This window comes from Ambystoma mexicanum, chromosome 4p, assembly GCF_040938575.1.
Source record: "Ambystoma mexicanum isolate Mex_15411 chromosome 4p, UKY_AmexF1_1, whole genome shotgun sequence".
NCBI classification, from domain to species: Eukaryota; Metazoa; Chordata; class Amphibia; order Caudata; family Ambystomatidae; genus Ambystoma; species Ambystoma mexicanum.
This window is the reverse complement of record NC_090927.1, coordinates 272048166-272070857: the sequence shown is the minus strand read 5'-3', so window position 1 is coordinate 272070857 and position 22692 is coordinate 272048166. Positions and strand designations below refer to the sequence as shown.

At 49.2% G+C, this 22692-nt stretch overlaps 1 protein-coding gene across 3 annotated transcripts in view; it reads left to right on the top strand.

The window, feature by feature from the left end:
- The window catches only part of ENPP5 (ectonucleotide pyrophosphatase/phosphodiesterase family member 5), a 370444-nt gene that overhangs the window by 273922 nt on the left and 73830 nt on the right, over positions 1–22692 (top strand). For all 3 annotated transcript variants that reach the window (XM_069605801.1, XM_069605802.1, XM_069605803.1), the window contains one exon: positions 2605–2781. In XM_069605801.1, coding sequence (XP_069461902.1) covers positions 2605–2781 — 177 coding nt within the window. The remainder of the gene's footprint in view (positions 1–2604; positions 2782–22692) is intronic.

Genomic DNA, 22692 nt, shown 5'->3' with positions numbered 1-22692 from the left:
TGACCTGTAATACTCATAAGGGACTAGACCGCCAGTTGCAGCGGTAGACGGGGGGCATTAACAAGGGAGGCAGAGAGGGAGGGAAGTAGAGAAGAGAAAATTCTTGCGAAGCTTCCGGAACTTAAGGAGGTCCAGCTCTCAAGTCTGAGGCCCAGGACGGCCATTCCAGAGGGAGGCACCTGCCGAAGAGAGATCTACCCCCCCCTCTCTGCTTGGAAAAACGTCTGATCTGCAGAGAGTTGGAGTTAGAGGACCAAAGTGCTCTAGCAGGGAGCTATTTAGGGAGAGCAAGTTGGATGTAGCGGGGTCCCAGGCCCCAACTAACCTTGTGGATGATGCATAGGGGCTTGAATTTGATCCTTGTAGCCACCGGGAGCCAGTGGAGAGATTTTAGGGCTGAAGAAATGAGGTTACTCGGGTTGAAGCCAACAATAAATCTTGCAGTCCTATTCTGGATTAGTTTAAGCGGCAAAGAGAGGAAAGGGGCAGATTGAGTAAGAGGCTGTTGTAGTAGTCCAGCCTAGAGATCTGCTCTGGAGACATTGAGTTTCTGGGGGAAGATAAGGAAGGGGAAAATGAAGATGAAAGTGGGCCTTCTTGGCAAGGTCCGTGATGTGAAGTGATCGAGAGGAGTCTCAAGAAGGTGAGGGGACCCAAAGAGGGCGGGCAGAGAGTGGAGGGAAGCAGGGACCTAATGAGAAGAATCTGTCTTACTGGCATTAAGGCAGAGATCATTGGCCATGCACCATGCCTGAATAGCAGTCAGACAGTTAGGAATGAGAGAGGCAGAAGAAGAAGAGGAGGTGGTGGTAAGGAAGTTTGAAAGAGAGCTGTTTGTCATCAGTTATAACACTGGGAATTGGTATTGAAGGAGATCAGATCAGGTGGGCCAGAGGGGCAAGATAGATGTTGAAGAGCCACATCGATAGGATAGCACTCTGAGGGGTGCCACAAGTAGAGAGGGCGGTGAAGGAGAGGAAATGGCCCAGTTGCACCTGGGAAGGTCGATTAGATAGGAAGGAGGTCAACCAATCCAGTGCCAGGTCCGTGATACCAAGACACTCTGGAGACCATACCGTCACTGGTGTTGATGACCCAGTACTACCCAGACTCATTGAATAGATCAACCCCAATGATCAATGTTGAAATGTGCAGAATAAGGACACCATCTTTACTACCAATTCATGTATGTATAATTAGTTATCCAGATCAGATTTGGAAGTGGAGTATTTTACTGCCTATTTTTTAAATTTGCGAGTAAAATGATTTTTTTTAGAGTAAAAATATACATTCAGTTCCCAAAGGGAGTAATTGTACAAGCAAGTAAAATGTTTTAGCTGGACAAGGGGAACGTTTTTGTAATTTATTTTCACCTAGTTATCCATGCACATTGTTATTTGGCATTTATATAGAGCTCTATATATAATTGGTAGGACCTCAAAGCGCTGGTTGGTTGAACGCCCTCGGGCGCATGCATTAAAAGATGCGTGTTCACTTTTTCCTATCGGGCAGTTATAGTAGTTGCTTCCTGTGGTACTATGTTTACTACTGGTCCAAACAGATCCATGAAGCTGTTGGGTAAAGCAGGGGTTCAAGGTTCGAAATGTCTGGTCTCCTATTTCTTTTGTTGGGAGTATTTTTACTCCCCATTTTAATTTTTTTGAAGTATTTTCCCATTTTTAGGGAGTAAAAATGGTCGGTACACCCCTTATCTGTAGGGTTGTGTATCATCAAATTTAATGAATATAAAAAAATACAAATGTGAAAAGGGCACAGACAACTCAATTGGTTGAAATACAATCATGCCAACAACATTCTAGAATTAATTTTCTACTCTGGACAGTTCAATAAAAAAAGTCCCCAATTACTAAACCATCTGTGAGACATTTGATGTGTGCCAAAAGTACATTTTTTTAAAGTGTGTGTGTGTGTGTGTGTGTATATATATATATCTATATATATCTATCACTGTGTCATTCACTCTAAACAGCTATACTCGCAATAAATGATGCAGATTAAAACAAGTTGTTTTGACACATTGTTCACTTTTTGGATTTACATTGAAGAGTGTTCCGAGTTTCAACAATCAAGGCTACAAATTAGGTTTATATCAGACTTCATTGTATGCATGCAAGTCCAACATAACATGTCATGATTCTGCTGCGAACAATGCTGAACATTCACCCGGGGCTGTTTCCAATGTACATGTCTTTTTTGCAGAGAATTGAAAACTCGTATTTCCAGTTTAGTCTACTGCCTGATAATTGTCCCATCTGCTGTCTTAGTTTTCACCTACTGTACTACACTCAGATCCTTTCGGGTTAGGTTTGCGCAATATAAAATTTAAAAATAAAATAACTTCAACATAAGAGAGCCATATATTATACGGCAGCAATAATATTAATGTATAGTTTTATCATTGTAGTATGGGGCAGATTGACCATCTAGTCCACCAAATTAGACTATTTTTACCCTGAGTGAAAAATCTGACCCATATCAAACTTCCACTAACATTTTTTGGAATTAGTCAATGTAAACCATTTGTGTTATACAGTGTTCCTTCATTCACCCTGTAATTAAACTGTATTACTGTTTACATCATAGGTAAACTTGAGGAAGTCTACCGGAGCCTTGCCAATGTTCATCCACATATGACCGTTTATAGAAAGAACGATATTCCTGAACGATTCCACTACAAAAACAATAATAGAATTCAACCAATCATTGCAGTGGCTGACTTGGGTTGGACAATCTTGCAGAATTATTCTGATAAATTCACAGGTGAGTTAACATATGTATTGATAGTTTCTGAAACTTTATAGGTATGCTTTGGAGTGCAGTATACATTAGAAATAACTGTTTTGTAAACGTTGCACTATGAATGGTCATGTTTCACATGTGCAATGAACAGATTTTCAGTGGTCATAGCACTTGCACATTGACAGAATTGTAATGAGCGTTGGGTCCTGTGCAAACCTTGTCATTGCAGCAAGCTCAGATTAATCACATGTGATAATTGTGCTGGGGCAAAAAGTAACAGTGCAAGTTCAATGGCCCACTTTGTTCTGTAAAAGTTAGTCTGAATGCAGGAGTTGAGTGTTGGTCCAGCACTATTGGGAGAGTTGTGCCGCTTATGGCAGCACATGTGCTTTCCACCTGTGTAATTACTGGCACATCACTTGGCAAATGTTTTACCAGTCGCTGCTCCATCTTGGGTAAGCATGTTATTGCGTGCAGACTCTTTTGCACGCTAGCGTTGCTATGCATCGAGCCACATCACCACGTAATTTTGCAGAAAAAGAATGCAAAGGCCAAAAATGATTTTTTTTTTAACTGCACATTTCTGCAACATTGTATGTGGAGGGGCTTAGGGTAATGTATGGGCAGAGTTACGGGGGGGACTACCGCCACATATAATTGTGTGGAAATTTGCAAAAAGAAACAAGTGCAGTATTTTCGTCTTCAGTATTTTTTCTCAAGATAATCATAGATCTTGAAGCACCAGAACACTGTGGGGAACATTCTTTCCAGCTCCAACAGCAAAATGGAGAATCTACTGGGAGATGGCATTCAATGACTGACAATCTGAACATAATAGAAAGCCATGTTCTGCTAACTGGGCATTAGGGAAACTGGCAAGTATGTGCCAAGTGGAACTGTTGTATAATCAGTAATAATGGGCTAATTGTTCTTACTAGAGACCAGCCATAGGTCATCTGAGACCAATATAAACTGGGAATGAGCTGCCAAGTGGGTCCAATATAATTTGATTCGAGTATATTGAGGTTGATATCCTAAGTGAGTATACTGGAAGCTGGCAGGGATGCGCTAGCTAGGTTCAAAAACACAGGAGGGAATTGGTTTGTCTTATGCTTTGTACAGTCCGTTCATGTGCCTTTTGTGGATTTCCCATGCACCCCTTCATGCTTGTATGCTGTGGAGAAGTTAAGTTAATTAGCGGCTTGTATGCTCAAGGCCAGAGAATATCCTGGGCTGATTTGTTTTAGGCGAATTTGGTGGGTGGAATCACCTTTTTACATTATTTTGGGAAGCAATTTTGTAAAGCCTAGATGTCACTCCAATATTTTTACATTTATTTTATAATTCTAGTAGGTTTATGGCTCATGCTATGCTTTTCAGACTCTGAAATGTAAAATAACTTTGTATAGTCGCACACATTTCATAAACATCATAAAACACATTAATTACTCCTTCTACCACTATTCTTATTCTTTCAATAATGTCCTAATTGAGTCCTAAAGAGTTAATGTTCTTCACAGTATCAAGTAATTAGGTTTCTGGGTCTTATCCGGATTATAGAGTTCTTTCTATTCAGGAGCTTTACAGTGTGCGCCCAAAATGGGGTCTGTACTAGGATTCGTAGTCTGAGATTATTTTGGACTGGAGACCCTGTAAACGAAAGCTATCCTGTAGGAACATGTTATTTCAGCAGTATGAGGGATTTGTTGAAATAGAAAAAGGCTCCATCGCAGTAAACATATGATTGGTTACCAGGAGCACAATGTTTTTTGGAGCAGGTTGATCTACAATATGTCTGTGGCTATGAATGTTGGTGGCTTGCTTTCAAGGAGAACATGTGCAATAAGCACCTATGTTTTAGTGGGTTAGTTTTAGCCTGATGGAAATCTCCCACGTGGACACTTCTTTAGCTTGTACTACCGGAAAATATGTACATGCTTGTACTGGTTTGCTGTTGATCACTCCATGCCTGGTGTTGAGATTGATTTTCAGAACCAGCACTGCAAGAAGGTATGCAAGCTCATGCCCTGAACTCAGATTTCCTGAGTGACTACTCCTAGATTGTTCCAAAATGCATGACGGCCCAGGCTCCTCAGGACAGCAGACAGCACTGGTTCCCCAATGTGAGGAGATCCCCAGGACATGAGACTGGCAGCAGCGTAGTTCACCTTGATAAGGGAGCAGCAGGCGAGACTTGTGGTGATGAAGACACAGCTCAAGGAGGGCACCCTCTGCTACAGTGGGGGTTGGGTGGGGGGGCAGTCTTGGAGCACAAGTCGACAACCTGCAATGTCCCAAGCCCCATCAGTCACCTCCACCTCTGAGGCTGCCTAAAACAGGTGCAAAGCCTTATTTAAAGTAGTCCAGTACTGCGCTGAGCCCACACCTGTTCCCACAGTGCAAGCTTCACCAGCCCCAAATCCCAATGGCGACCAACGCACTGAGAAAACCTGTGTGAATCTGGGAAACCCATGGAGTGGACCCAGGATTCTTTCTGACTGCTTCTGGCAGTAGGCTTCTCGTGCAGGGGTTCGCACTGGTTAGTCCCACCAGCCTGATGGTCTAAGCCAAACTAGGGTCTTCTTGGCTCGTTGCAAGTGAACAGGGATTAACCGGGACATTGCTGGTCGTCCGCAGGACCAGTTCTCAGCTCTTCAGCATGATGCTCCTTTTCAGGGTCTTTTCTCCAGTCAAAGATCTGGGGAACGGCTGCAGGACTACTCCCTTTACCCCATATTCAGATGGGAGTTTGCCCCAGCCCCCAATGGTAAGGATCTGCACAATAATTCAAACTGGCAAGGGCTCCCCAATAATGTCTCACATCTGCCTAGTAACAGATATCCCCTGGCTGGACTTAGACTTGGGACAAGACCGCCCCATCATCCATGTCCGGCCAGGATTCACACACTTCCACTTTGCCCAGGAACTCCAAGCTGGAGCGTAGAAAAGTGCATGCCAGGTATGGTATTTCCTGCACTGAGCGGGCAGAAAGAAGGCCATAGCTCAAGATGCACAGGCCAAAATCCACTTGGCATGGCCATTTTGTATATATTGTGTTCAACTGGCCATTATGTGCTAAAAACAAAACGTGAACAAGAGTACACTAAAAAAAAAGATAGAATATCTGCTGTCACCATCCCGTTCTGGACACATCAAAAATAGTTTAACAAATGTGACTAAAGGAACAAATCCGTCACTGTAAGGTGATGTGTGCTACAGTAAGACGCTGGAATCTCTCAAAGGGGGCCCAGTCCCCCTGCACTGATAACTTGCTGAGTAAGCTGAACAATGTACATCTTTTTTCAGAAGCCTGATAATGTCCTATGAAGACAAGCTAATGCCCAAGTAAACTCTGGAAATGTGTTGTAGGGTATCCGGTCATTCTATCGAATCAGAAGCCATTGAGACACAAACCTAGAATTGTTTCCCTCCAAATAACAATCCATAGAATGGCCATTTTGTTGAAAAAAAAATCGATGGTTGCATCGACATGTAATGGTAAGTATCAGGGGCTAGGGTTAGGGTTGGTGCTTGGGTTAGTTTAAGGGTTAAATTTAGGGTTGGGGCTTGGGTTAGTTTAAGGGTTACATTAGGGTTGGGGTTAGCGTTGGGGCCAATGTTAGGGTTGGGGCTGGGTGTTGGTGGGTGGGGGGAGCCCAATATAGAAAAAAAAATTAAAATGTTACAAGGTGCTGGGTAGCGCTGAAATTTCAGCACTGGACAGCGCCATGTAACGTTTTAAAGTAACACAAAAATGCATGAAAATGCTGCTTTTTACATGTAAAAGTGCATTTCCATTGAAACCAGTCCATGTATATTGTCGATGGACTGGTTTCGATGGAATTGCAATTTTATATGTAAAATATAGGAGGTCAAGGGTTTGTTGTTCGAGGGTTTGTATTCGATGCTTTTGTAATTCGACCCTTTGTTTTCGAGGCGATCACTATAAACCGTGTTGTAGATAACTTTGGTGTTGTGCGTGATCTTTGAAGTATACCAGGGTATCGCCTGAATACACTATGATGAACAGGTGAAGCACAACGGCGAAAACTGCGCCCAGGAATGTCTGGAATGCTTAAGGTGCTTTGGACAACCCAAATTGAATGACTAGGTTTATAGAGACTCAAGTGTGTTCTAAATGCTGTTTCCCACCCGTCCCCCCTTCTTTCTAATGCATAACAAATTGTATCCACCTTCGGGTCCATGGAGAGTTGAAAGTGTCATCTATTGGCGGAAAAAGTCTTTGACTAACATGTTTAACCCTCTGTAATCGGTGAGGTAAACGGATTTCAAAGCAGTAACAAACAGACTGTCTTTGGGCAAATTTGATAGAACAATCCAGTCTGTATATTGTCCTGTAGAGACGCCCTTAAAGTTTTGTTGTCAATGTCTGCCAGAGAATCGATCCGTCCAAATGGTATTATAGTAAAAGGTATTGGTCGCTGTCATACAAATGGTGATAGCAGTAACGCCTTCTCTTTGAGTTGTCTACAAAAAAAGATACCTTAATGAAACCAGCGACGGAGCTATAATAAAATTATTGAATCCCCATGAAGGTTCCTAATCTTGTGGGCTTAAGTTCCTTTACCCTTAATATGGGTATGAAAGATGTTTTAGCATGGGTTGATGTAAAAAGTATGATAAAACAAGTTGTTTATCTCTTATTGGAACTGCTTTCACCACTTAAGTTACAGGATTTTGTAAACCACACGTACACCAGTGTGGTTTCACATCGATGTGCCAGCCAACATTGACCATGCTACCAGAACCAAGCCAAGAAAGCCATATCAGACATTGACAAAAGCCTGAGGGAGCAGCCTGGGGTTACGCTTCCAGCAAAGACGGCAAGAAGAACTTAGATGGGTGCAGTTACATAATGAAACTAGCAAAAACGGAAAAGGCATGCCTGCCCTTACAGATGGCCCAAAACCGAAGGACAAGGAGACCACACAGCCTAATCTAGGACCACAAGGCGTATACCACTTTAATTGAGAGGACGTAAAACTAGGGCCGCAGTTAAGGCAACAATACACATTTTAAAAATGGCCCGTTGGTGTGTATGTGTAAGCGGGCAGGTTGGAGGGGGAAACATGAGCAGAGTGGTGTAGACAAAAAAAATGAATTGAATGGCAAAGTTCAGAAGGGCTGGAAGTAGTTTGAAACAGTACATGTGGAGTATCTTGAGTTATCTAGATGGGATCGGATGAGTGCAGAAGCAGTAGAAAGATGTCCTGATGGAGAAAGGGAAGCAAAGATCTGGCCAAGAAGCTGCAGGTAGTAGTTGCAAGAAGATGCAATCATATCGATGCAAGAAATCGGAGTGAGTTGTTTTATCCACCTTTTAAACCAAGAACTTTACAATGGGGAATCTGGGACGAGCAAGCACCTAAAGCCAAATGCCAGAAAATAGAACACCAGAGGCAATCAGAACCACCAAGGACAGTGATCTCAGTTTTATCTGATTAAGGCACAGAGTTCATGCTCAAATTAAATTCAGCAGAGGCAAGATTGAAAGAAAGAAGCAGTGGAATCCAGCTCCATGTCCGAATGAGGAGCTGGGTGTCCTCAGCATATGTAAAACATGAAAAAACAAAGGGAGCAGTAAGGGGCTCTAATCAAAAAGAGTAAACGGAGGAAGATGAGCCCTGGGGAATGCCACATGTTGGAGGGAGTGTGTGTCTGGGAATAACGTGAAACGGTGACCGATTGACAATGGTCAGATAAAATGGGGACCCAAGAAAGAGCTGAGCCAACAGTGAGAAAGATTAAGAAGAATACCATGGTTGATTCTGTCAACGGCTGCTGACAGTTTACGTTTGGGAAGCCCAATGACACGATCACTCGCCAACCTAATATCATCCAGGACAGCGAAGAAAAGTGATATCCGTGCAACAATCCTGATTAAACCAACTTTGGATATGGTGAAGTAGGCTGGCCTGCTCAGTGTTGGTGGAGTTGGTAGGTGACAGTGGACTCCAGATTCTTGACAGGAGCAGGCAGACGGTAGATGGTACAGTCGTAAGAGGCTCTAAAGAGCGATTATTAAGCAGCATAATAACGATGGCAGACCAGTAGTATAGTTTACCTATCTCATAGTTGCCTGGCATGCTTTGGAAGCCATGGAAGCCCCGCTGTAAAGGCTTACCCCCAATTGTCTGCATCATATGCACCCACTATCTCTCCAAAACTGCTTTAATCTGTGTGCAAGTGAACCCCCTGGTCTGCTAGATTGTATTAGTCGTACACCCTTGTGCCCCGTTTTCCAGTCATTTTTTTTAAACAAACTTGATTTTCTTTTAAGAGATGGAAGGGAACAGCATGCCTCAAAATTGACAGAATCGGGCAGTATATGTTGTAAAAGCAGAGATTAATCCGTTATCAAGACAATTCAATTAAACATAATAGATTGTGCACTGCAAATGTTCAAACCTCGGCCAGTCAAATCGCCAACTGAGCACTACAACAAGGCTAAAAATGTACAGAACATTGGTTTATACCGACCATGGTAGGAGTCCTGTGTGTAACTGATTAAGGGAAGCCAAGTTGCGAAGTAGGTTGAATATTTCCCTTCAGCCAGTGCAGTAATTCTTTCTGCAGCTAAAATGCCCCAAAGTTTCCCCAACCACATCGCTATGACTGGCCCATCGGGAGACTTTCTATTGTGGGCCAGGGAGATCTTGGCAGCTAGCAGGAGGTGGTTGATCAATTTAGAGGTATTGCCTTTTAGCGGATAAACTTCCTCTCCACTATGCGCCCAACCAGGATAATCAGCAGGTCCAGGGGGAGCAAAACCTTGAGCATCGATTTTAATATGTGGGAGGACCCCTTTCCAGATTGCCTGGGCTTTAGGGCAGAGCTGCCATATGTGGTAGTATGTTCTCCTGTCCGGGCCTCCCCTCCAACAAGTATCAGGGTAGGAAGGATTGAAGTGGTGCAGCTTGTCGGGCGGGGAGGGGCGGAGGGTGTACCACTTGAGATCACTACCTTGTGATTCCGTTCCCATATCCTGAGCCAAGACTTTTCCCTGATTTGGATACCCAGGTGACGTTCCCAACTTTTCATGTCTCGGGCGCTCAAGGTGGGGGGGGGGGTCATAGCGGTCTAGTAGATTGTAGAGCCCTGAAATTCGGCCTCTAGAGTGGCCCACTAAAAATGTGAGCTCAAGAGCATTGAGGTCCCTGGTGCCTCTGTTTTGTCATGGGGTCGCTCGCCCAATGGCGTAACTGACTGTATCTGAATCATTCCCCTTCCAGTTCTGTAAATGCTAATTTGCATTATTTGAAGGTAAGTGGGGACCCTTCCCAAAATAGCTAAGGTCTCGTAGGCCATGAAGAGAAAGCTGTGTGCTGCACCCCAGGGGTAAATTCGGGATTGTAAACTATCAGTGATAATGGACCTAGACCCCACCTCTTGTTAGCTATATTCCAACATTTGATCGTGTGAGACGTAGAGGAAAGGAGTGAGTGTCCTGTGAACAGTAGTTGCCTTCGCGCAAGCTGGGACATAGATTGTTCTATGTGTACCCAAATAGCTGATTTCCCCAGTCTTTCCCCATGAAAAGATGTATGAAAGTTTGGAGGCCAGATGGTAGCGTTGGACATCTGGAATCCCCAAGCCTTCTTGCCTGAGCTGGACTTCTTTAGCTATTCTGGGTTTGCAGTATTGCCAGGTGAATGCATGGATTTTCCACTGGAGCGAGTGTAATCTGTGCGGTCAGACCTGTATTGGGAGAGCCGAGAACTGATATAGAAGCCTTGGGATGATGGTAATTTTGATAGCTGTGACCCGTCCCAACCATGAGATTGCTTTTGTCCCAGCGTTTAAGGTCGTCTTCTACCTGAGCAAGAAGAGGGGGGTAATTTGCACTAGAACGTTTTAATTTTGCTCTAATTCCTATCCCCAAATACTCAATCCAGTCCATTTTCCATTGTATTGGGCAAATCTACCCCCGCCTGCTATATTACTCCGGTGGCATCGCTATCCCTTGAGATTTGGGATAATTGACCTTAAACCCGGACACTGTTCCAAAAGCCGCTAGTTCATCTATCAAGGTTATCGCCGAGGCAGGTGGGTCTGTTACAGTGACCAAGACATCGGCATAAAGAGAGTTTTAATGCTCCTGCTGTCAGCATGGGATCCCTTTATGTCCGTAATATTGTGGACCCAGATCGCTAGTGACTCCATGGAGAGAGCGAACAGAAGAAGGGATTGAGGGCAGCCCTGACGTGTCCCTCTGGAAAACGAGATATGGGGGGGGGGGGTTGCGCTACCATTGAGCAATACTCTGGTGGAGGGTGAGGCGTAGATGGCAACGTGGATCGCTGGAATCTAGGACCTAGGCCCGATTGCCGGATAACTGCACTCAAGTGTGACCAATCGAGGCATTTAAAAGCCTTGTGGGCGTCAAGGGCTATGAACCCGGCAGCGAGAGCTGACGTGCCAGCAACCTCGACTAGGCAGGTCAAGAACTTTCCTGATGTAATGGGAGCATCGCCGGGCGATGAAGCCCGTCTGGTCTGGATGGACTGCATTGGCGGCCGAGTGGCCAAGACTTTTGAATACATTTTTCCATCATTGTTAATGAGAAATCGGTCGATAATCGAGCAAATCAGGGTTTTTGTTGGATTTGTAGAGTAAGATAGTAATCGTTTCCAGCATTTGGGGGAGCGTGATGGACCTCAGGTCCGGAATTGTGTTAGAGCTGGGTTAGGTGCAGGGCTAGAATCTCACTATAGCATTTGAAAAACTCAGCGGTGAACCTGCCTGGCCCCAAAGTGGTGTTTTTGAGTGATGTATTGGCCGTAACCACCTCGGCTACATGCATGGGCTGCTCAAGTAGCGCAGTCTCCTCCGGTTGAAGGGGGTTGGTGGAGTGACCGATTGTAAGTAGTCCTCTAAAGCTGCCTCCCTGAGCGGGGGGTGGCTGAGGCTGATTCTGCCAACTACTTATGGACCCAAGCCAATTTGTCATGGTCTTCCACCAGAAGTGAACACCCCCCCCCCCCCCGCAACCCCATCCCACAGAGCCAGAATATTCCAGGTTTTGTGCTTTGCCAATTTGCAAACCAGGATTTTGTCAGCTTTGTTGCTTCTGGTGTAATAATATTGCTTAACCTTTAGGAGAGCCTGAACTGTTCTCTCTGCCAAGTGGGCCTATCTTGGCTTTGGCAATCTTCATGTGGCACCATGCTTTAAGGGAACCTGTGAGTTTATGCACAGTCTCCCTAGCTTTGACCTCCCCTTCTAATTGCTCCCTCATATGTATTCGACCTTTAGTGTAGGACGAAGTTAGACTCATCATAACTCTCCCCGCCCTGCTAATTGCCGCCTTCATAGCATCCCAATCTGTCTGGAAGGCAATCCCCCCTGTGAAGTTGGTAAGAATTGTGGTTTTAAGCTCCTGGTGGATGACCGGATCCTTAAGTATTTGATTATACAGCCTCCAGGGCTTATAGGGTGGGAGTGGGAGGTTTGGAACGGCAAGGGGCAGTGACATCGGGGCGTGATCTGAGAGGGCAACTATATGTATGGTGGAGTCGGGGATACTGGGAACCAGAGGATGAAGCGAGCGAGAAGTGTCTAGATCTGTGAATACCCCTTGTGTACATGTGAGAAATGTGTAAAGTCCCTGTGAGCAGGATTCCTAAATCTCCATATATCCAGCAGGGTTAGCGAGAACCTTCATGACAGCTAATGAGTTCCTAAAATCCCCACTAGAAGCGGGCAGTGTCTTGTCAATATTAGTAGCTAGAGCCAAGTTTAATCCCCCCACAATACGAAGGGAACCCTCCACAAAGGTCTTAAGTTTACCCAGGAGATCATGAAGAAAGAGATCCTGCTTGTCATTGAGGGCATAGACTGAGAAAAGGGTGAAGGAATTCCCCCATGAATAAGCCTTTGACCCCTATGTACCTCCCATTAGGATCTGAGGGCCCCGGCTCTAACAAAGGGAGTAACCCTGTGGAACAGGATCGACGAGCCCAGTCTCATCGCTCCGCTCGAGGCAAAGAAGACAGGCACAAAACGATTATGGGCAAATCTACATTCATACTCCCTCAGGAGGTGGGTCTCCAGTAAAGTGGTAACTGTGGGGTCGAGGTCCAACAATTTAGTAATCTCCAACTTGCACCTGGCTGATGAATTAAAGCCTTGGAAATTCCATTTGAAAATGGCAGTTTACCATCTCAAATGGGTCTATCTGATCCCATATCCAGGTCAAAGAAGGGCCTAAATATGCCGTGGAAAACCCATGCCTGTCCAATCAGATAAGCACAGGAAAACGCTGCACACATTCTGCTCCAGGTTTTACATCTAACAACCCCAAACACCCTCCCTCCCCCAACCCCAGGAATACATCACTGTACATCCCAAGAGTAAACTAAAACAAATTTAACTGTCCCAAATGTAAGCACAGGCCAACCTGCAACAGACACACATAGCACTGAGTAGGTAATAAAGATTGCATGTGTCTTAACGAGTGAGAGAAACTGGCATAGTGGGATGCTGGCAGCATACCATAGTTCGGGCCTCGTTGCTCACCGGGGGTGGGGAACTGCAATAACGCCAGCCCAAGTCGTGCTCATCTGGGATTAGCCTGTGAGTCCGTAGCTTACTACCTCTTGCGGTTCTTCCCCACCCTGGACCAGTGGCCTACCCTGGCACCATGCCTCTACCGCAGCGCAGCAACAGGGTCTGAGTTCGCGGGAGGGGTGTTGCTGCCCGATCTGGCGAGAGAAGTTGTTCAACTTCCTTCATGGTGGCGATGTCCATGGCCAGTTAATATAAGTGAAGAGAGCTGTGGTAACCCCATCTGTAACAGATGGTCCTTTCCCGAAGTCAGTCCTTGAGGGGACAAAGAACTTTGTTTGGCCAATGTGATGCTGACCTGGTCCTGATAGAGGGCCAGAGCTGAGCCCGGGAAGAGTATTTCGTTGAGGTTCCTGATGCGCATAAGGATTCTCCCTTTAAGCTTTTAAAAGGGGATCTGAGTTAGAACGTCTGGGACCAGGACCGGTTGCGGTGGGCCGACGTGTCCTGTCCAGCTCAATCGGCTCTTCATACACAGAACTAAGAATGTGACAGAAGAGGCTGTTTCCGTTTCCGTTTCGTCCAGGTGTTTGTCCATAAAGGATATCTTCCCTGCCATCTCCGATAAGCTCGACTGGAGCTGCCTCTTGATTTCCATCATCAATTGATGTAAATCCTTCATGGCCAGCTGGGGGATTAGCCGATGGCGACTTCTCCTTATGTATTGGGGCCACTGTGGTGAGCTATTTCTTCACCCGGTCCTGGGTGTGCAGCAACAAGGCTATGTCCCCACCACCCTATTTCTGATCTTCTGCCCCCTGAAGCGCTACCATATCTGTATGCTGGGGCCTCCAGGAGCCAAAGTCAGAGCAGATGATTAATGTAGCCCCAGGGGGGAAGGCCCCCCACACTTCCAGGTCACGGATGGATCAGCCCCAACTGAATTTGTGCACCGCAGGGGCTTCTCTTCTACCACAGGGTCTAAGAAGTGCAGAAGTATTGCACCTGGCATGCAGAGCTGGGTGCCCACCCCCTCTTGTGAGGCTTTGTGGGGAATGCTGGCGCTCCAGTATGACAGTGACTTCCCCCCCACCCCACGACTGTGGGCCGAGACCGTGAAGTGCGGCAGGATTGGAGGGACCTCTCCACCCAAGCGGCCGGGTTGAGCAGGGTGCTCCCAGGCAACCAGCCGCCAGGCAAACAGTGTAGCGTGTGCCCGCTCGATATGAGCCGACCCCCGAGATGTGCTCGCCAGCGAAGCACCCCTTCAGCCCCTGGGATCAAGTGCACTGACTGAATGAATGAAGGAAGGTCGGGAGCAGGCAGCTCGGATCCCCTTGCACAGCACCATGTGGTCAGCGGGAAGCTGTAGCATTGCTCTCCGGCTAGCCTGCCAGCATTCCAGCAAGCCCAGCTGGTGACCGCACGCATCCTGCATTAATTCGGCCAGCCGTCACCCGCAACCCCTCCCAGTGTTCCGGCAGTCATTGTGGAGATTTAAATGATGCGACCAGGCTTTTACCCATGTGTTACCTCTTTGAGTTTGCACAGCACTCTGGCAGCCCCGCCTAGCCAGTTTTCTTGGGATCCCAGGTTGTTTCCCATTCCACATTCACCATTGGTGCCTTTTTTTAAATATATTTTTATTATAAATATATTTTATGAACTTTGTTAAAAGGTGTTTTGTGTTTTATAAAGATTGGGCAGAAATCCAAACTTTTGTATACCTTACTAAATGCAACGTCATAAAGGACACAGTAGGTGGAAAGGAAAAGGCGCATCACATGACAGACAATATAGATTCTCCTGCTAAGGATATTTTGCATTTTGACAGAGGGTAGCATGATGCAAGGTCAAAGCCTTGTAACCACTAAAGATGCAGCCCTTTCTACAGGTCAGAAGTAGAATCGCTTGAGAGGTGGGGGTGGGTGAGGGTAAGGGGGGGGAAGAGACCCCCAGCCTGAATATTTTTTGTTTAATAAAAAAAACATTTAAATGGAGGAAATGGGCAGGGGCGGCTCAGAGAGGGACGACTGGAGCATTAAACTGTCTCGGGCACCAATTAAAAAAGTGGCCCACAGTTGCAAATGCAGTTCATTCCTTTAGTGACAGACTGAATAGTACCCAAGGGGGTGTTTTTTGTTAAAATGTAAGCAAATTGTGCTGTTTAAAGAATATTTAGTCAGCAACAATAGTCAAAACTACTAGCTGCATAGTGAAGTAACTCCTCAAACTGTTTCGCAGCCAAAAAAGTGGCCCATTTTGACCCAAAAAAACGTGCACACTAGCATCTAGCATTTTATATTTTTGGTTCGGGCATTGCCCCGTAGGCCAGTCCAAGCCTGGCGGCTCATCCATAATCGGCCAGGGGGCGTCGACCCAGTGGCCCCCTGGCCCATTAATGGAGAAGCCAGGGAGCCAGCCCAGTGAAACGCTGAGCACTCTCTCGGCTGCTTTTTCCAGCTGAGGGAGTGTTCCTGGACTGGCTAAACGGTTAACTGGAAACACGGTTTCCCTTTTGATAGTTCAGTTCCCCAGCCGCACATGGTCACTGAGCCATGCAAGACTGGGGGCGTTTTGCTTCGCCAACCTTGCATAGCTTATTGGAAATGCTGGCTGGGGAACTGCATGTCTGTATGTGCGAGGGGGAGCTCCTGCGACTCCTCGCACATACGGACTGAGCAGCCTGGAGTGGGGCGTTTCAGCACCCATGCGCAAGCCCCTGCTTCCAGATTCCTGTTCATGATGATGGAGCGCTGGGGAGGAAACTTCATGACCGGGGCAGAAGGTAATTCAATTTTTTATTGAAATGTGTGTAGATGCATGTATGCTTGTGTTATGAAGGAGGGTATGATGATGGGTGCTCGTGTGAATGATGGTGATTGCTCTGTGAATGATAAGGGGGGGGTGTGTGTGTGTGTGTTTTTGTCCACTGAGCTGATTTTGTTGAGTAGGGGGGGGCGGTTGCACAACAAAGGCATTTTAAAAATGCCTTTGTTGCTCAATCCCCCTACCCACCTGCCAAAATCTGCTCTCGTTTTGAGGTGCTGTGGAGCCCAGGGGACAGGGATGGTCTTTTTTTAACTGGACATCACAGATGTCTAGTCAAAAATATCATGTTTTCCCCCTTTGTTCCCCCCAGCGCCTTGCATACACACATAATCGTGTTGATTGTGTTAGGCACTGTGGGGGACAGGGGTGGTATCTTTTTCTCCAGCATGGGGTCTGGCATGGATTCACATGCTCATGAATATTCCCCGTCGTCAGCCTGGGAATCCTCGGTAAAGAAAAATCAGTATCAGTTTCGTTTCTGATCTGTCTTTCGTAGTAGTAACCAATCACTGATCTCTGCGTCATACTGCCCACAGCCAATGACTGCCCTCTCCCTAAGACCCGCCTCTGGCAGCCATCTTCAGATTTGTACCGCACGTTCAAGTGTTGGGAGTCCTCGTGCTTAGCTCTCGAGCTTTTGCTGCGTGTTTCGCGCTTTTTCAGGTGAATTTTCACTTTTTTTCGGTTAATCGAGCCTCAAGCTCCACCGTTTCTACTCCCGTTAACGGGTACCCGTTGCAGGATTTTCCTACACCCCTCAAGGGTGAAGATTTCATTGAATCAACCTCTTGGAGGATTCCAGAAGATTGCGGACTACTTCGAGATGGCCCAGGACGCGAGTTCGTCCCCCGGACCCAAGCTGTTTCGCAGCTGCCCTGGATGCGGGCTGCAGAATGTGTTTAAGGAGGACGAACATTCGCGATGCCTCTACTGTCTTCATGGGGACAAGACTCATGTAGAGAAGGACTGCCAGTTCTGCAAGAACTTGTCGGAGCGGACCATGAGGGACCGTCGATCCCGTCTCGCCAGCTGGTTGGAGAAGGGCTCAACGGGTGAGAAGAAGAAGAAAGGGTGAGAGCGGGCTTCTAAGTCCTGTGCGGGCGCCCCGGCGACGGGGGCCCAACACCAGGCCAAGCGCCGCGAGTCTGCTGGCTCCGGGAGCGCCGAAAGGTCGGGCTCTTCGGTCGCCAGGCAGGGCGCACCTTCCCTGGCACCGTCAACCACGAGCCAACGCTCCGGTTCGGGGAAGAGGAAGTCCGAGACCCTGGGTAAGCTTTGGGAGAAGCCCCGTCCGATCTTGGGAGAGATCGCCCCTCCCCCTAAGGAGAAGGCCCAGGACGCATCTAAAGTGGTGAAGGCCCCTACCCAGCAGGCAAAGGCCTCTATGGAGGCGATCACGGCGACTCTGGCCAAGCCGACAGAGACCCCGCCAGCGGAGACTGCCTCCGGGACTAGAGTTTCCCTGCCGCCAAGGAGGGAATCCTCTTTTCAGCCCATCGTCATGGCCCCCGTGATGGAAAAGGGGGGGGTACGGTAGCCTCCTCGAGCTCGGAGTCCGCCTCGGAGGGGGAACTGACCGAGGTCGTGAGGAATCTCGAAGTCCAATTCGAGAAGGTTCGATCCCGCAAGGAAGATCCTCGGGAGATAACCGAGGAAGACGACGATGGCGAGGAAGAGCAGCCTTCCCTTCCGGCGCAGCCGGAACCTAGGCCCCAGGATAGCTCGGCGGCCATTTTGTTTGCGATCCAGTCCTTATGCTCTGAGATAAGGACGAGATTACCACGGCCCAGGCCGGAGGACCCGCAACCTGGTCCATCGGGAAGTCCTCAGAACAAACGACGGAAGACCCAACCCTCTCCTCCGCTCGCCCCCGTAAGGCCTGCAGTTCCCTCCTCATCCTCCCACGAGTCGGGAGATGACGGTGCGGTGGGCTCGACGACAGGTTCTGAGGGCGACGTTGACGGAACGGGTCTCCCGTCTCCCGTCGCATGGGCCTCTCCGCCCGACGAGATTGACTCTTTCCACGCCATGATCGCCAGGGCGTCCAAATTGTTCCAGCTCTGCCCGGAGGAGCAGAAAAAGGAAGGTTTCCTCTATCAGCGCCGGGAGGCCAAGAGGAAGACTGTCATCGCAGTGCCTCTAATCGATGACATCTGGGAGGAGGGCCTGTCGGTACTCAAGAACTCCTCCACGGCACCAGCCAAACGGGACTGTTACGAGAAGAAGTACCGGGTCCCCGAGACCGCTCCCCTGTGCCTCAGGGCCCAGCCAACGCCAGACTCGGTCGTCTTGGCGGCGGTGAAGAAGAAAGCGGCGGGGTCAGGAGCCTCAACGTCAAATTCCCCTCCGGACGGCGAGGGAAAGAAGTTGGAGGCCATGGGGCGACGGGTCATTTCGTCGGCGGCGACGACGATCAAAGTGGCCAACGCCCTGGCGATCGTGGCCCGTTACGACAAGGAGCTCTGGTTTAAGCTGGCCCCCATATTGGACTTCCTACCGGACGACAAGAGGTCTGAGGCCCTGGAAATACTTCAAGAAGGCGAGGTGGCGTCGGACCACGCCATAACGGTGGCAACCGATATTGCCGATACCGGGTTCCGCCGGCTGGGCAACAGAGTTTGCCTACGACGACGGGGTTGGCTCCGGGCGACCGACTTCCGTCAGGACGTCCAGACCAGGGTGTTGGACATGCCGTTCGACTGCAGCAACTTGTTCGGGAAGGCGGTGGACGAATCCCTCCAAGCCATAAAGACAGATACGGAGACGGCCTGCGCCCTAGGAGCCCTTCAGCAACGACGGCCCTTTCGGAGCTCCGGAGGTAGACAGGGGGGCTCCAAGGGATCCAGCGGTGGCTCGCCAGGCGGCACGCTCCTCGTCTCAGGAGGCCTACAGGGGTCGCGGCAAGCAGGGAGCGCCTCGCCGCCGTCGGCAAGGTGGCCAGGGCGGCAAGGCCACCACCTCCAAGCAGGACTGAACCGGCCGTGGCCTCGGGCCCCCACCGAAGCACCCCGGTGGGAAGCCGGCTGACGAAGTTGGTCAGCGTGTGGAAGTCCATCTCCGACCGTTGGGTGCTGGATACCCTGGCAAGAGGACACTCTATCGAATTCCTGAAGAAGTGCCCTCACGTTCCACCTGTGGCCAGGAAGGAAAATCACATCCCGCAACTGCTGTTGGAAGTACGGGCGATGCTCAGGAAAGGTGCCATCGAGCTCGTCCCGAAGAGGCTCCGGGGTGTACTCAAGGTACTTCCTCGTCAGGAAGAAGACAGGCGGGTGGCGCACCATCCTGGACCTTTGTCGTTTGAACAAATACATCAGGTCACAAAAGTTCAGGATGGTCACTCTCCAGCACATGCTGGGACAGCTGGAGGAAGGCGACTTTCTATCGTCGCTGGACCTGGAGGATGCATACTTCCACGTTCCCATCCTCAAAAGTCACCGAAGTTCCTCAGGTTCGTCATCCAGGGACGCCACTACCAATTCAGAGCACTGCCGTTCGGATTGAAGTCGGCCCCCAGGGTCTTTACCAAGTGCCTAGCACCTGTGGCGGCGCGGCTGCGCCTGCAAGGGATTCACGTCTACGCCTACCTGGACGACTGGCTCATCCGCTCAAGGTCGAGGGAACTTGCCGTCGAACACACTGCGAGGACCGTCCAGCTACTCACAGACCTGGGATTTGCCATAAATTACCCAAAGTCCCACCTGGTGCCGTTGCAGGTGGCCCTGTTTCTGGGAGTGAAGCTAGATACAGTGAGGCGCCTGGCGGCACCGTCGGAAGAACGGACGAAGACCATTCTGGGCAAAGTGCAGCGCCTGCTAGCCACGGACGTGGCCAGGCTGAGGTCCATCAAGTCCCTCCTGGGGATGATGTCCTCTTGCATCTACCTGGTCCTCTTGCATCTACCTGGTGCGCCTCTGCAGACTATGGATGCGCCCTCTTCAAGAATTTCTCGACGCCCGTTGGATGCAGGCGACAGGCACCTTCGAAGACAGGGTCCCCCTCAACGAGGTGTTCCGGCGGGCGATTCAGTGGTGGGGCGTTCGAGCGCACCTCACCGCGGGCAAGGACTTTCAGACGCCGGCGTACCAGGAGACGGTGACGACGGACGCTTCCCTGGAAGGTTGGGGCGCCCACACCGGAGATCTCCACGCAAGAGGCCTCTGGCTCCCGGAGGAGAAGCTCCTGCACATCAACATCCTGGAACTCCGAGCCGTGTTCTGGGCTCTCAAATCGTTCCTCCCGTCGCTCAAGGGCAAGGTGGTGCGGATCTTCACGAACAACACCACGACAATGTTTTACATATGGAAGCAGGGGGGCACCAGATCCCCAGCCCTATCCAAGGAGGCACATGATCTGTGGCACTGAGCGGTCGCCCAGGGGATGTTCCTGGTTCCCTTCCACCTGAAAGGAGAAAGAAACACCATTGCCGACTCGCTCAGCAGGGAGCTGTGCGCGTGTCACGAGTGGGAGCTGCGCCAGGATCAGGTGGATCAACTCTTCCGACGATGGGGCAAACCCCAAATCGACCTGTTCGCAACAGCGACGAACTCGAAGTGCCAGAGGTTCGCCAGCAGGTTTCCCCAGCCGAGAAGCATGGGCGCAATGCGTTCTCATTCCCCTGGGACGGCCTATACCTGTATGCGTTCCCTCCGTTGCCGTTGCTGCTTCGACTCATCAACCAGCTCAAGAGGTCCCGGTGCAGGATGATCCTCGTCGCACCGGCGTGGCAGAGGCAGATCTGGTTCCCAGACCTTCTGGACTTGTCAACGTCCCCATCCATCAAGCTGTCGGCGGACGCGGATCTTCTCTCCAGAGAAGGAGGCGCCATCTTCCACCACGACCCGGCGTCGCTGAACCTGCAGGCTTGGCTCCTGCAGCGCTAGAGTTTGGAGGGTACGATATACCGGCCGACTGCAGAGAGGTTCTTGCAAAGGCCAGGGCGTCCTCGACTCTCAAATGCTACGGTCACAAGTGGAAGAGGTACTCTATCTGGTGCCGAGCACAGAAGATCAACCCCTTACGGATTATCGCTGGCAGAGGCTGGGCTAGCCCATGCCTCCATTAAGATTCATCTGGCGGCGATCTCCAGATATACCAGAACCACAGGACAGACGTCCCTGTGGTCCCATCGACTGGTAAAAGAGTTTATGAAAGGACTGTTCCGGTCGTTCCCGCCGGTGAAGGCCCCGGCCCCGGCGTGGGAACTTAACGTGGTGCTGACCAGGCTCATGGGGCCCCCATTCGAGTCGATGCACTCAGCACCGATGAAGTTTGTGTCGTGGAAGACTGCATTCCTGGTGGCCATTACCTCCGCACGACGAGTGGGAGAGATCCAGGCCCTATCCTGCAAAGCACCGTACTTGACTTTCCATGCCTTGAGGGTGGTGCTTAGGACGCACCCCTCCTTTATGCCCAAGGTGCCGTCGGACTTCCATCTTAACGAGCCCCTAGTGTTACCTGTTTTCTTCCCGTCTCCTTCGTCGCCGGCCGAGAAGACTTTGCACTCGCTGGATGTGGCTAGAGCGCTGAAGTTCTACGTGGACCGCACAAAGAGTTTTCGGAGGACATCACAGCTGTTTGTGAACTTTGGACCTGTGAATCAAGGGAAGGCTCTCTCAAAGTCTTCTATTTCCAGATGGCTCTCCGGCTGCATCATGCACTGCCACCGGTTGGCTAACCGACCGCTGCCAGGCCGTCAGAGCCCATTCGACCAGAGCGATCGCTGCTACTACGGCGTTCCTATCTGGTGTGCCCCTGCTGGACATCTGCAGGGCTGCTACGTGGAGTTCGACGCACATCTTCACGAGATTCTACTGCGTCGATCGGGATTCCAGGGAGGAGTCCAGGGTTGGCCAAGCAGTGCTGCGCAACCTGTTCGCATAAGGTGAGCCTGGTGAGGAGGTAAGAGATGCTTAATGTTGAGTTGTTGTATTACTTAATGTTGAGCCTTTTGCCACCTCCCGTGGTTATGCATGTGTGTACTGCTATGTATTCTTATATTCATGAGCATGTCAATCCATGCTGGAGAAGGAACAAGTTACTTACCTGTAACTGTTGTTCTCCAGCATGGGTCTGGCATGGATTCACATGCAAACCCTCCCCCCTACCCCTCTTGGTCATACTGCCACTTCACGTGCTACGAAATCTGAAGAAGGCTGCCAGAGGCGCGGCTTAGGGAGAGGGCAGTCATTGGCTGTGGTCAGTATGATGCAGAGATCAGTGATTGGTTACTACTACGAAAGACAGATCAGAAACGAAACTGATACTGATTTTTCTTTACAGAGGATTCCCAGCCTGACGACGGGGAATATTCATGAGCATGTGAATCCATGCCAGACCCATGCTGGAGAACAACAGTTACAGGTAAGTACCTTGTTCCTTACTGAACCTCTACCCGCACAGTGGCAATTGCAAACTGTTTGGCTTTTTACCCAATTTGTTTTTGTATGCTCTAAAATGCAAAGTTTTAACCCATTATTTAAAACTATGACCCCCCCCCCCCCCAAAACCCTCCTTGATTGGTTCAGACTCCCTCGCTATGCTGGGTCGCTATGGCATATCTACGAGAAATAT